We start from the raw sequence: 16,078 nt of genomic DNA, 5'->3' as shown, positions 1-16,078 counted from the left end.
CAATCACTGTATTGTTCTCTCCTTTTGTGTGTTTTCCAGACACTTTGGCTATTTTCACATTTCTCCCTTGCATTGATTTTGATTCTGTCACTGCACTATACTTATTCTTTTTATCCATTATTTTCCTTTGCCATGATTCTAAAGCACTTTGGCTGAACTCCTGTTGTTTTTAATGGGCTATATAAATAAATCTGACTTGACTCGACCCACACACACGGAGCAGTGCAGGGGAGAGACAGGTTGACAAGTTGTTAAGTGCAATAAAAGCTTTCAAGCTAGTTTTTTAAATCCCTCAAACACCAGAGATAGACAGGCATTGACCCAAAGCATTTGAAAGTCATTCCAAATATTTTCTAAACACATGAAATACGGCGCGTGTGGGATGGAGGCTAGCAGCTCTGCAGCTTACAGCAGGGAAGTATGAAGAACTGTGGTTCATACTTAACTCAACAATTTATTTTTTGGTTTAAAAAAGGAAAAATCAACTTACTTGTGCCTTAAAGAAAAGACTGACTGTGACTCGTTCCAGGAAGACACTTTCACAGATGCACACACATATATGTCATGATCATGATTTTCAGATATTAACCACATCAAATCATACAGATGCATCATGTGGCGTAGATGTGCACACACTATTGCATGTACTGATATCTGTGGCATATGCTGCATTAAATTAGGTGCAGTGTACGTTATGTTCAATTTGTGTGAAGGCCACATTTAATATATAAAGCGACCAGCGCCACACCTATGTCATATGTGTGTAACACCTGTGTTTCCATTGTTTAAATCATTGGCGTGCACTCAGATGTGTGGTCAGATCTCAGAAGTCTTAACCAGGCACTAGTGAGGCTTTTGATGTTAGTTTGACCGAATCCTTTCATATCTCACGGGGGAAGTTAGTCCTGGCCCGAGCTCTAACAGCTGTTCTGCTATTACAGCTCCACCTCCGACAAGTACAGAGGAAAAGAGTTTGATCCATCTTGGCTGCCAGAGAAGTATACTACTCCAGGTTCTACACGACTGTGATTGGATCATTTGGTAGAGCCACAGATGTTCTAGTCAATGACGAGCACTGATCCAAAAATAAAAATGGATGCTGCAATAAGTTGATGATGTGTTGTATAAAGGGATCAGACTTTAAACAGATTTATTAAAAATAAAACACAAATTTATCGAGAAGTAAATCAAAAAGTAAAGATATTATCACTCAAAAAATGTTAAGCAGTCCAAGTCACTTTTTTTTTTTATCGAGACATAAGTTGTTTTTAAAACACAGTTATTTGCTGTGCAGTGTTTCATTATTTTTGTAAGGGTTTATACTTTTTAACATGTTGTTTAGTTTGAGGCATAAGCAATTAATGTTTGACGTGAACTGAGCCTGAGAGGGGATGAATGAGTTTGTGTGTAAGACGTTTAGCTGAGGCTGATGTATGTGAGAACCTTATACATTCCCAGGAAAGGCGTTGGTTGGATGAACGTGGGTGAAATAACAGAGAAAGAGAGAGAATTAGACAGTTAAGACATACACAAAAATAAACAGACGGAGCTGCAAACACAGAGAGAGAGGGGCGAGAGAGAGAGAGAGAGAGAGAGAGAGAGAGAGAGAGAGAGAGAGAGAGAGAGAGAGAGAGAGAGAGAGAAGAGAGAGACTGTATCCAACAAGTGAGGTTTCTATTCTAATCCTGACCATCAGCCACTGTTCTCTTGCAGCCGGCCAAATCGACTGAGTCTCCGGGCTCAGACACTTGGAAGCAGAAAACACAGAGGCACAAACAGGCTGAAACTTGCTGCCTCTCTGAAGACCAGTGGTCCCGTCCTCACATGGACACAATGCAACAAGCGCAACACAAGAAAAAGAAGAAAGCACACAAAAGTAATTCTCCCTCCTCCTGCCACTGGCTTGTTTTTTCTTCGAAACGCCATCTCCAACCAGTTATTTCTCCAAATCCTCCTGTTTAGTTTCCCTTCATCTGTAGACTTATGTACACAGACGCTCATGCAGCCACATACGGCTGATTACAGGGGCGAGCGGGAGAGAGACAAAATGTACATGGACGCACAAGTCTGCACAGCCACTTAAACAGTTTAGGCCTGATACGATTCTAAAGGACGAACACTCAATGTCCATTATGCAAAATTAGAGTTTGTGTGGGGGCGTGGTTGGAGGCAGCCATTTTACAGTGATGTAAAAAATCAACACTGCACTCAGCATTACTCGGGAGCCAAGCCACTTTCATTTTCAGTCTGAAATAATTTATTTTCCCTAAGTCCTGACAATGACGCATCCACATCATGCCACTCTCTAGAAATGAAGCTACAGAGAAATTAGCACTTGATCAAATGTCAGTCTGTTAAGAACTACCTCAAACTTTTGGACTTTATTTTGTTCCATGTCCCATCCACTAATTTGGAGGAGGTGGAATATATGAGCTATACTGCAGCCAGCCACCAGGTGGTGATCAGGACACTTTGGCTTCACTTTTGGGAACCTACCATATCGTCCATCTTCATATTAGGTCTATGGTTGTGACTGACATGTCCATCCTGTCCCTCAGTGCCACACAGGAGCAGCAGCAACTGCTATAGCAATTTGATTCAAACATTTTCGGTAGAAACACCCTAAGTTATTCAGAGCTGTTGTTTCTTTAAGTCAAATCACAACACAGAAGGACGATGTCTCTATTACTGATATGTGGGAAGCCCTTCAAGGATCCCAGACAAGGCCATGTGAATGATTCAAAACTCTTGCGCTGCTGAGCGAACATTATCAGTCTATTGGGATCATACAGATCTTTAATAATCTTCACTTCAACAAACTATCCGTTCTGTATGTTTGAGTGTGGGCAGATAAACAACGCTGATCAACAGAATAACCCACCCACACTTGCGTATAGAGGCTGAATCCTCAATAGATTAACCAAATGGAAAACATCAATATCATCAAAACGTCTGGGAGTGCCATATGTGCAGCCTGTACTCATTTCATGTACAGAAACCATACAGTATTCAAAGCCTTGAAAACATCTTGTTTGAATGGACAGATTGTGTCCAAGCATACAGTAAACGGCCCCTTTAAAGCTGTTTCTGATTAGCGGTTTTCTCTTTTTAAAAGCTCAGAGATGTTATGTGTAATGCAATCTCCTGGCAGTGTTAAACTGCTACCTCAGTGTGTACGCTGCAGAAGACCCCAGACATGCAAACAAAGGAGTCTCTGTTCTGGCTGCATGCACCTTTTTTTAACAGGCACACATCATATAATGGCTTGTGTGGGCATATTAATGTGCTATAAACTTGCATTAAGGCTGAATCCTTTTTCTTTCTTCTTCTTCTCCTCCTCTCTCTCAGAGCAAGGAATAAAACTCTTACTGAAGTTCCATTCACACAGAATAATCAGAAGAGAATCAGTAAAAAAACTTTCCTGCCTTGCATTTTTGGCATGTTGTTTTTACAAACACAGCTGGGGGATGCTCGGGTAAAAAATGAAGTACACAAAAATAATATATATATATATATAGACCGATAGAGAGAGAGATATAAACAGAGCAGAGTGTAAACATGTATTTGTCATATTCATTAGACAGTAATCACCATCTCAAATTGATGCAGAAAATGATTCCACACTTGAAAACTCTAATTTGTCTTATTCGCTGTAAGTTCAAAAGCATGGCATACACAACTAACCACTGCACAGCTAATGCAAACAATTAAACACCAATTAAGAAATGATTGACTCTCGTGCTCTAGAAGCAGAGCTATGAATTTTATATGTCGCACAAGAAAAAGCAGACGTTCTTTTGCGTGTGGGGGCTTTGAAGGTATTTATAGGTGAACCACTTCAGACCCTTCAGCAGGTTTATCACTGTGAATTCATTAATGCTAAGAAAACCTGCCGAACTCTCAACATCAGGGTTCACCACTCACTTTGTCATTAGAGGGTAACTAATGATTGTTTTCAACATTTATCAATCTGAGGATTATTTATCATTAAGTCTGGACCTGGAAATAAAATGACAAACGTATGGAAGCCCATTTCCGCCACTGTGATGAAAAAAAAAAAAAATTGGTATCTCATTCTTATGAGATACTATCTCATAATTATGACTTAGCATCTCATTATTATGAGATACTATCTCATAATTATGACTTAGCATCTCATTATTATGAGATAGTATCTCATTATTATGACTTAGTATCTCATAATTATGACTTAGCATCTCATAATTATGACTTAGTATCTCATTATTATGAGATAGTATCTCATAATTATGACTTAGCATCTCATTATTATGACTTAGTATCTCATTATTATGAGATAGTATCTCATAATTATGACTTAACATCTCATTATTATGAGATAGCATCTCATTATTATGAGATACTATCTCATAATTATGACTTAGCATCTCATAATTATGACTTAGCATCTCATTATTATGAGATACTATCTCATAATTATGACTTAGCATCTCATTATTATAAGATAGTAACTCATAATTATGACTTAGCATCTCATAATTATGACTTAACATCTCATTATTATGAGATAGTATCTCAAAATTATGACTTAGCTTCTCATTATTATGAGATAGTATCTCATTATTATGACATAATATCTCATAATTATGACTTAGCATCTCATTATTATGAGATACTGACTGCAGGGTCTGTCATGCGAGTCTGCGTGTGTGTGTGTGTGTGTATGCTTGTCTCTATTCCTCTTCACTAAAACTGATAATCACATGTATTTTTTAGTAATTATTCGATGATGACCGATCAAGACTTCGGATCGCTCCGTCACTTTAACGCTGACGGTCCTGTACTGTGCGCGTCACGTTACATCTCACGTTACGAAACACATGTTTAAACACCGTGTGCACGTAGTCCCCAGCTCCACACAACACGTGTTTCATGAACTCAAACAAACACAAAGTAAACATCAGTCCTGTACGTGTCCTAATAACTTGTGATCGGTGCTGGTGTTTATTGTTAAAGTGTGAAGTGAGCGCGGGTCAGAGGGAAGTGAGGCGGAAGCAGAGTCCGACACACACAAGACAACCGGACTTTTAAAGAGCGTCTGTTCTGATCCTGGAGCAGCGCTTGTTATAATTATTCAGCGGCAGCACATCGCTAAGACAATGAACGGAGCAGAAAACATGGATCGATCTTGTTATGTCTCTGTATCGATGCACAGTCGCCCACTTCCGCGAGTAAGGCTGCTGTCCCCGCACCCGCTCAGCCTCGGGTTCCCTGCTCTGTGGCGCCCCGCCCACAATCCGTATCTCATAATAATGACTTAGTATCTCATTATTATGAGATAGCATCTCATAATAATGACTTAGCATCTCATAATTATGAGATACTATTTCATAATAATGAGATACTATCTCATAATTATGACTTAGTGTCTGACTGTGGGCGGGTTGCAGCAGAGCAGGTGAGCAGTGGTAGAGAGGCTGGGAACTCAGTGAAGTAAAGTTAAGGTTTGAGTTAATGATAACTACGCCCGCCACTGTAACAGAAATACAACATTTGACTTGCATGACAGACCCTGCAGTCAGTATCTCATAATAATGAGATGCTAAGTCATAATTATGAGATATTATGTCATAATAATGAGATACTATCTCATAATAATGAGAAGCTAAGTCATAATTTTGAGATACTATCTCATAATAATGAGATGTTAAGTCATAATTATGAGATGCTAAGTCATAATTATGAGTTACTATCTTATAATAATGAGATGCTAAGTCATAATTATGAGATACTTTCTCATAATAATGAGATAGTAAGTCATAATAATGAGATACTATCTCATAATAATGAGATGCTAAGTCATAATTATGAGATACTATCTCATAATAATGAGATACTAAGTCATAATTATGAGATGCTAAGTCATAATTATGAGATACTAAGTCATAATAATGAGATACTATCTCATAATAATGAGATGCTAAGTCATAATTATGAGATAGTATCTCATAATTATGAGATACCAATTTTTTTTTTTTCATCACAGTGGCGGAAATGGGCTTCCATACAAACGTTCTTAGAGCCCGAAGCCTTTTTTTTTTATTCTTGTTTTGTTTGACAAACAGCTATAAATCCACAGATATACATTTTACTCTCACAGAGCTCAGTTTAATTCTGCCTGTTTGTTTGGCCTGGGGTAATGATGGTTGCAACTTTCTTTCTGTCAAAATCGTCAAGGTCACTGATCGTCGGATTCTTTCACAATTTATGAATATGGAACTTATCGCAAATCTGAATTAGTCACTGCACTTCCCTGGGCCCATAACAATACACATTTAAAGTGTGAAACCGATAAAAACCGGTTCCCAAAATAGACACACAGAGATTCCTGGAATTATTAGATAGATGTAAAACTTTAGTTTGAAAATATGATGTGGAAAAATCATCAATTTTCAAAATAGGATCAAATTAATTTTATTTGATTGCACTAAAGAGAAACCTAATTGCCTCAGCTCGATTTCTTGTGCTTTACGTCCTACGTGTTTGTGAGTTAGACACTTCATGCAACTCGCAACTTAAGAACGATGTCGCACATCGTCCCACTTTCAGAGTCCAAATTAAATCTGCTGTATTAAAGGATTGGAAGGATTGTGAACTCTGTGTTCAGAGGGCCTCTCCCAACTGGTGTGTAAGCTCCTATTTGACAGCACTGACAGAGCATCAACTGCAACTGACATATTTTGAAAAGCCCAAATTGCCTTATCCGCTAAGAAGGTATTTGTTGATACAACACTGCAAACCTGGAGTGGGTGTTGATGATTGACACATGACCGCTGCAGCAGAGACGCTACAAAGATGCACACTCACACCAATTAGCCGACGCCCATGTGCGCACCCAAAGTGACTTAATTAGGACACACCGGGAAATGTGGCCAACAAGGATGGACCTCGTAGCCTGTGATGTGCGCTATAATAGACAATAAGCTGCTAAAGCTCCCACTCGACCCCTCATTATAGTCACTCAATCCCGACATCAAAAGAAAGAAAAGCTTTTGGCTATAGGATGACAGTCTATGTGTGTGTGTGTGTAGGGGGGGTGCGGTTTATGAGAGTCTGCATGTGTGTGTATGGGTTTATTAGTGTGTGTGTGTGTGTGTGTATTTATGTGCACATATGTTCTTGTTCATCAATCTTTGGCATGGGCCAATTTAAGTTTTACACCCTGCGAGTGGGCACATTTTTGGAAAGTGAGGACATTTGCACTGGTCTGCACTTCTTCAAAGGGGCTGCTTAGATTTAATATGTGGTTCAGGGTTAATGTTATGAGTAGGTTTATTTTAAAGGGTCGTTTTTATGTCTATTATAAAAAGAAAAAAACATCTTTGCAGAAGGTTGCTCCATTAAAAATAGTTAAAACATCTGTCGATTATTCAGAATAACCAGAAAACTGTGTGGTTGTTGTTTTTCCCTATAGAGTTAGGTAGTTAGATAGTTACACTGGTTATGTTAAGGGTCATGGGCTAAAAAAGGCATTATGTCAAAGTATGTACCGTACCTACAATATGTGTTTCGGTTTATAAATAGTTTGAATGACAGTGAAACAAACTGAAATCAAGGAACTTCTACTTGCACACATGTTTACAGCTTATGAATAACTTCATATCAGAAAAACATGTGTCACTTCCTATTACAGCGTGTGTGTGTGTGTTTGTATTTTTGTTTGTGTGTGTGTGCCCGTAATCCTCAGCCTTCGAGCCCTGTCCTGTGACTGTCTGGCTGCAGGATCCGGTGAGGCACTAATTGACGCATCTATTACCTGACTAGCACCTCATTGTCGTGTTTAGCCGGAACATGAAGGCCTCGCTGCCGGATCAACAAATTTCTGGAGCTCCAAATTCTGCCATATGCCTGCCATGTGTTAATGCAGCAGCTGGGAGCCCTCGGCAGAACAATTGTCAAACTCAGTCACTGTGTGAGTCGGACCGCACAGCTCCAGTCTGAGACCAGTGCCTCGGAGAACCAACTCACTGGGTTGACATGACGCGTCTTAATCCCTGTGATGTTAAAAATACATGATATGTTAATGTGCTTTGGAAAGAAGAGCAGAGATTAACCCACTGAACACCAAGCAGTTTATGGTTGTTTAATCTTTCACTGCAATATTAAGTCCTGTACCTCAATGAAGAGAGCACTCAAAAATGTATTTTGTGCATTGCAAAATAAAAAAGAAAGTTGAACCTTTAAAAAGAATTAAAAAAATTAGAATAGGCTTCATATTCTGTACATTCTTTCCAGATATTTAAGACATGCAACATGATAACATGATTTTTAAAATGCATGGATCCTTGCTGGAGCAGAATTGTCCTCACCTTTTGGTTTTAGAGTTTCTGGCTAACCTTCCAATTGGCTTTGAGCGTTTGAGGGTTAAAAGTATTAAAGGAATCCCCCCCCCTTAATAGGGAGAGAGGGTCACATTCATTAATGCTTTATACATCGATGCTGGAATCACGCTATCCATACCACTCCTTTTATTGTAGTTATCAAGATTTTTGGCCATCTTATTTTCCAAAGTTTGCCTTTACACAAAGCTACAAAAAACAAAACATGACAAACTGCCAATTTCCTTACACCTGGAGAAACCGACATGAAATCATCAGGCATACACGCTCTATCCTGGTGGGTTATAAAACTGGATTGATGCTGTGTGGCAAAAGCCAGCTGTTTATAAACAGTTTCTAGCATAGTGACTTACTCTAATCTGTGGATTTGTGACAGTGATACATTAAAAAACAAGACTAAGAGTCGACAGCAATGCCGACAGCTTTGTGAGGCTTTGCTTAGGCGCAGTGGTGCTCTCAGCTAAAGGCAAAGGTCAGCATGCTAACCTGGTGATGTCTGGCATGTTGGGTGTTTACCACCGTCACTTGACATGTTAACATGCTGACACTTGGTAGTACAGACGAGAGCTGGTGTTTAGGAGAAATCACATTTTTGAGCTGATGGTGGTTCTCAACTTGCTAGTGGTCCTGCAGCTAAGGCCAGGGGATCACAAAGATCTGTAGCCTTCATCCTCTGGGGACCGTGAATGTGAACGGCCTCCGTTGAGATATTTTAGCTTAACCAAAGTGGTGTAGTGACAGACAGACAGTCTGACAGCACTTCATCACTAGGGCCAAGCTGCTGGCGTGGATACAAATCTGTTTTCCATCAATCCTGCCTGTCTAGCCCTGAGTGGTGGAACCTGAGCAACAAGACAGATCAGGAAGAAGCACATCTTCAACTACGTGAATGCATCGTGTACTTTTCCACATATTGGTGGAAAGGTCTTCAAACATATGTTATGATTAAAAATAATCATATACTGGCTTGATTCACAGCTTTAAATAAATAAATTAAATGATGTCAAACATTTCAGTTTAGTTCACACCTTCAGTTAATAAGAACCTTTTCTAACAAGTTTGCACATAATAATTTCCTGGTCATGGTCTGTAGTGTTGACAGGAGAAAGAGTGGGATGCCTTACCTGGTTTGGTGACCGAAACTCTTGGTTATTGTCATTCATGTACATGTTGTCACCATCAAACTGTGGACAGAAGACAGAGAGGAGATATTAATGTTTTATGCAAAATGAGGTTTGGGGAAAAGAAAAAAAACTCTGGGAGGAGGTGTGAAGAAGGGAAGCTCTTTACGGGTGGCCTGTAGTGTGAGACTAATGACTTTGTCACTTTGGTTAAACCTTGTGGTGGCATGGCAGTGAGGGTAATTACTGTTCGTCAGCGGGCTGGTAATTAGGCTACATGAGCAGAGTGACGAAAGTTGGGCTTTTCCCTGTGGGCTCTGCTCATTCTTTCCTTCTGTGTGTGTGTGGGGGGGGGAGAATACGTGTGAATGAATCTGTGAGAGCATACCGTAGTAAAGGCTGTGTGTGTCTGTCCCTGTAGTTGTGTACGTGTGTGCCAGACGTTAAGGGTCTGCTGTGTCTTCAGGACTGAGCTAATCAGGCATTGAAAGGTCACTTACTGCAGGTGCCAAAACACAGTTTGACACAGGGTGAGGAATCCCGTAACAATAAATGACCATGACCCCCGAGGGAGCTGGGAAACATGTCCGGGTCACCGGTCGAGGACTATACATGCACCGTGCAAGGTCTAATTTCGAATGTGTTGGCGAGATAAATCCCAGAGGAATTCTCCACTGACATCAGCACTGAGTCGACTGGAAAGAAAACATAGATCCAGTTTTAAGTGTAGCCCCAGAGAAAAGAAGATTCTGGCCCACGAACAGCTCAGTAACCAAACCAAGGTGACTGATATAAAGCCACCATGTTTAGAAAAAAGCTATATTATGAAATGCCCTTGGCTTCCAAAGGCATCAAGCTTTGTCACACCATAGTTGCAGCAAATGGAACAAACCTTGACTGGTCTGGGTAATAACACTCATGAACTCTCTCTCTCTCTCTCTCTCTCTCTCTCTCTCTCTCTCTCTTTTCTCTCTCTCTCACACACACAGAAACTCAACATGTCAACCTAAGCCTCCTTTTTTGTTTGTTGACTGAGGTCATTCTTTGTGATACCAGTGCACCGAAAACCAGGGAACAGACGAGCAGACACAACATGATCAAACTAGACGCAGCATTCCATGTCAAATTCCTCAGATGTGAAGATATAGGGGGCCCTTTTCATTCGGGGGTGATCTGCTTTTGTGCCTGCGGAGAAAGCAACCGAAGAAAAACTTGCGCTGGATATGAGTGAGCACAAAATGGATCATCAAGCTATACCTGCTCAAAACAATGCCCAACAACTGTAAGGTGGACTAATGGACGGAAATGGGCAGAATTCCTAGGGGGGGGTGAAATCTAATATCTACACTGGTAGACGGGGAAAACGTCGAAGAAGCTAAATGAGCATGTGAGTGGTGAGAAAGAGAAATTACAGTGCATTATCGCAGGAGAGAGGCCGGGGGAATGAGCGCCTGCCTTGGGGCAACGCTTGGTTAACGATGCATATCATGGAAACCCTTGTGAGGATTCACTTGGTTATTCTAATGATTACATTTACATTAAACATCAAACACAACAGCGCTGCGAACACGTACGCTGCATTTAAGCCTCATTCACACCTTTCACAGTTAGACCGAGCCCCAACACTAGCAGTACTAAAATACATGTTTGTTCAGAGTGAAACTGAATGCTGACTAATTGTTCAAAGCAATGCCAGGGGAAAAAAGATGCTGATGTGCTTGATTAGGCACGGCAGCATCTATCACCTGACTCAGCCGCAGCGAGAAGCGACTGCAGCTCGCGGAGAAGGGGCCAAAGTGATGTTGACCTTGGTGACATATCTGCAATAAACTCTTTGCTCCACACATGAGAGCCTCTCGTTCTCTCCTGCCCGAGCAAATTCATCCCATTGAAATCCACTTTGATTTCAGTGTGATGTAAAGCCATTGTGAGAGCTTCTTAAGGATGAGCTCCTCTGGGGTGACAAGGGAGTGCAATCGCTGAATAATGCCATTTTCAACCACAAAACACTGCCACATCTTATAATTCAGCTCATTTTGATTACTGCTTGAGTGCTTGTTGTTGTTTTGTTCGGCTCTAAAGGGAGAAATGAGGTCAGCCGATGCTTATTTTCACCAATTACATCTGTAATATAATAACCGCCGAAAAGGCCAAAGACAGCCCAGAAAGGTCAGCCATTTTGTGCTTCAACATGGCTGCCCATATATTGCAATGTAAAGCGGTTTCCCCCTGCTCCTCTCTTGATAGCTCTCCTTTTGCGCTACCTCGCTCTCCCACTTAAAATGCCAATTTATCCTGAGCTCAATGTTATCAGCTCAGCCATTACTCCACATTTACTGCAGAAATCATTTTCTCCCCTCTCTGATGTTCCCCTTCTCCTCACTTTCTCCCTCCTCCTCTTCTCACTCGTTCCCACCGTTCGTCTTCTGCTCTCCTTCTCATCTCCACCTTGCCTCTTCCTCTCTCCTCCGTCTCCTCTCCCATGCATGTTCCCATCGTCCCCACCTCGCTCTCTCTCTCCATGTTGCAACCTCCCTCTCTACCTCTCCATCTCCCTCCCTACCCCTCTTTCCCCCCTCTTCCCTCTCTTTCTTCGCTGGGCCCTGGCTTCGCTTTCTCATCGGCAGTCTAATTGGGCATTCTGCCTGAGACAAGGGCCTCATTAAGCAGTAATTACACACATGTTGTTTTCGGCAAACATCTCTATTTGGATTGCTTTGCATGGTAATTGTTCAGCAGGGACCACTGCTCGCGATGTTTCCCTCCGTGACACACGTGCGGCTGTGAGAGGAGAATAAAAACGCGGAGAAGAAGGAGAGAAGACAGAGGAGGGGCGGAGGGAGGGGAGTGGGAATACAGAAAAATAATTATAGGTCGTGGAAGATAGACAAATTGAGAAAAAAAAAGAATGCATACATGAGAGGAGAAGAACGAGAGTAACGGAAAAGAGGGGGATTGAAAGGATGAAGGCGATGCTGAGGTAGTAAATAGAGAAAGACAATGAATAAATGACAAAGACGTAGATCAGCCCGATTGAGTGCGAGAAGAAAATGAGGAGGAGAAACAATGAAAAAGCAGCGGAGAGAGAGTGTATGAGAAATAAAAGTGAGGAAGTAGAGACAGTGACAGAGAGAGAGAGAGAGAGAGAGAGAGATGCAGAGCGAGAGTGAGTCCCAGAACTAGGTCAGGCCTCGAAATCATCGACAAAGCAGAGCATTTCAAAAATAATGAAGCCACAAGGTGGAAGTAATGCTAACTAGCATATCCAGGGAAAACATGTAATATTTACACAGTGCTAATGGTGCAATACAATGCTGGGATCTTTTCATCTCCGAGTGCACCGGTGAGACGCTTGATGGAAGGATCGGAGGCAAAATTACAGACTCCACCGAAGCTTTTTCTTTGATTGATGGACAATTCATATAAGCTCCTCATAAAGCCTGCGAGGCAACATCTGTTTGTGAAGGGGGTGGGGTGGAGATAAACTGCCTGTTTGTATGCGTAATGTCATAACTGTCCGGTAATTAGAGAGAAAAATGATCTGATGAAAAACAAAAATAAGGTAATCTTTAAATTTAAAAAAACAATGATCTATGCATTATTGACATAACATAGATGATGGGATCTAATGGAACAAACAACAACAACAAGCATTGTAATGTATATAATAACTACAGCTTATACAAATCTTTATTTATACTGGTTTGCCTTGAACCAGTGGTAGAATGTTGCTCTAGTACCTGTTCCTAAAAAAAAGTTTACTTTTACTTCAAGTGCAACAAAAATGTTCTTATACACTAATGTAACATGTATTGAACTTTTAACTTCAGTACATTTATTTGTCAGCTATAATGTCTTTTCTGAAAAATAAGATTTTACATGCAAAGCATTGGGTTGTCTTATAAATGATGGCGCATTGTTATATAGTAAACATATTTAAAGTAGAGCAATATCCACCTTGATCAGCTAAAAAAAGATGCTTATAAGATAAGGCCTTAAAATAATGACAGTATAATATTCTATGAATATTATTATCTTATTCTAACAGGGCAATTGCCATCATTTTAACAGTATCCTCCAACACTGAGCTTTACAGCCATATCATAGCCTACATAGTAAGGGACATATAATTTCATATATATGAAAAGGTGGGTTTGAGATAAAAAAATATATATTTTAAATGTTATCAACATTCAAGTTCACCATCGTAACATCTGAATAAGTCTTTAACAAAGAGGCGAACAAAAAAAATTAAGAAAACATCATCACACTGATGAACAACCACAACAAACTTTTAGAAGTTGCCGATGTATAAAAGGGAATATATACACAGAACGTGTAATACTTGTGACTTTAAAAGCCTTTGCCAGCACAAGTCTCTAAAAATAATTCTCTCACCGAGCGGAATTAATAAGCCCAGAACAGTACACAGCCATTCTGTGAAGAAAAGGGTGTGGTGGTGGTGGTGGTGGGTGGGGGGGACTCATGCAATATGTATGCCTGTTTGAGCACCCTTCTTGCTCATCTTCCCCCCTCTTCTCTTCATTTCTCTTTTTACATCTCTCTCCTTCTCTCTACCTCGTCCTCTGTTCAATTAAGCCGTAGGAGCGACCCAACAAACCTGAACCTGAGACAATGTGCCGCTGAATTTTGATGCTGCCTAACTTGTCACAGCCGGTTGGAAGATAGATGAGAGGATAAGGCGGAAAGACAGGCAGACAGCAGACAGACACAGGAGTGAAAGACAAAGAGAGTGACGGAGAGCAAAGAGAGAAAGAAAGACTGAAAGAAAGGAAGCCGGAGTAGATAGACGTTCAGGGTTGTATGGAAGGAGGAGAGAGGAAGAGGGAGAGAAGAGAGACTATAGTAACAATTCTGGGTTTGCACCACGCCCCAAGCAAACAATGAACATGGGCAAACAATGAACATGACACGCGCGCACACACACATACACACACACACACAAAGCCCATAAAAAGCACAGCCTGTGGCCATGGCGACACATGCTCTGTTGTCGTTAGATAAGGGAAACAGGGCCTCTTCCTGGGTGTGAGAGTTTGATCCTACACACACACACACTACACACTACATGCACACACTGCATGTGCACACTCAGCTGCAGCAGCACTGGGGTCACAACCACCAACGCCCTTACATCTTATGTATGCTCACCTTTATCGACTGCATGCTTCATTTTCATATGCAAAACCCAGTCTGTGTTTGTTTGGACTGCGCTCCAGTCAGTGGACCACACACAGACACCAGGCACGATCAGATAACGACAAGATACACGGAGCACCTTCCTGTATCGCAGAGTGGGATTTTGATGGAATTCTGTTGGGAATTCGCTGGCCTGAAGCCATCCTAGAAAGTATTTAGTCAGAGGTCTTGGAAACCTCATCGGGGCAGAGTTAAATTTCCCTCAAGGGCCGTTTCTGGAGTGTTTAAAGACAAACTGCATCACCTGTACAGCTGAGGATTTTGAATAAATATTGAAATAGTCTGTGATGGTGAAATCTGTCAGCTCACATCTAATGAGCATCAGCTCCATTTGTTGTGATTTGTTCTAAAGCATTTCATAGAGAAACAAAAGAGCTGTGCAGAAACACATGGCGACCTTGCCTGTCAGCAACAGCTTGCAAAAAATTAAAGATTCTTCACAAAGAGACACAATACAGGTTCCAACTGCTTCCGGCTCCACCTACACCGTGTGATGTGTAAAAAATGAAAAAAGGCCGGCTGGAGCTCTCATTCATCCACTTTCTGTTGCAGTGGAGCAACCGCAAAACTGAACCAACTGTCACAGCAGAGATGTTGAGAGAAAGGAGGAGAGATTGAGGAGAAAAGCTGTGTTTGTGTGTGGATGTGTGTATGTGCGTGTGTTGGTACGTGTGTGTGCGTGTGTTGGGGTGTGTGTGTGTGCATGCTTGCGTGGAGGCCAGGCGGTGTGGTGCTAAATAAAGTTCTGTTTCCACTGTGAACTCAGGTTCACTGGTAGTTAGTAGATTCACAGCACGATGGAGAAATAAAGAGTGGGGGGTGACGCACAGTCGAAGGCTTTAAAAGAAAAAAGAGGGTTTTTTATTTTTAACTTTATATTTCATTCTCCAGTCTGATTTAGTTAAAGTATCAATCATCAAAACAGTTTAAAAAATAAGTGGTTTCTATTGATTGTATAATTTCTCTACAAAGAGAAGTCAAAACAAAGAGAATTAGAAATAATAATAATAGTATAATAATAGCAGCTGTGTGAAATTGAAGTTAACAAGTAGTAAGTAACAATGTCTTTGTGGCTGCAAATAGCAGTAACAGAAAAAAATGGTTTTAACAATTAGCACTTGAAAAACACAGAAATCATGTTACATGGCATCGGTAACCAGCTCGCAGCTGACACATATTTTCCAAGTTGCCAAGTCTGTGGTTGTTTCAAAAACATATTGTGGCACATTAATTCCCTCAGTCTCAACTTTCCCCTCGCAGTTCTGTTCTCAGCAGCAAACAGCAGACAGAACACAGACAGCGGCTGGCGGTGAACATCGTGGAGCGTTTAGCAGTTAAGGAGCCAAATATATCTCTCAG

General features: G+C 40.9%; 1 protein-coding gene across 2 annotated transcripts in view; it reads right to left on the bottom strand.

Annotated features, from left to right (window-relative positions):
* Positions 1-16,078, bottom strand: part of LOC133005305 (thymocyte selection-associated high mobility group box protein TOX-like) — a 78,238-nt gene that overhangs the window by 31,402 nt on the left and 30,758 nt on the right. For both annotated transcript variants that reach the window (XM_061074950.1, XM_061074951.1), the window contains one exon: positions 9,503-9,562. In XM_061074950.1, coding sequence (XP_060930933.1) covers positions 9,503-9,562 — 60 coding nt within the window. The remainder of the gene's footprint in view (positions 1-9,502; positions 9,563-16,078) is intronic.

The sequence above is a fragment of the Limanda limanda genome, chromosome 7 (genome assembly GCF_963576545.1).
Source record: "Limanda limanda chromosome 7, fLimLim1.1, whole genome shotgun sequence".
NCBI classification, from domain to species: Eukaryota; Metazoa; Chordata; class Actinopteri; order Pleuronectiformes; family Pleuronectidae; genus Limanda; species Limanda limanda.
The sequence above is the reverse complement of the archived record's forward strand: the minus strand, read 5'-3'. Positions and strand labels throughout refer to the sequence as shown.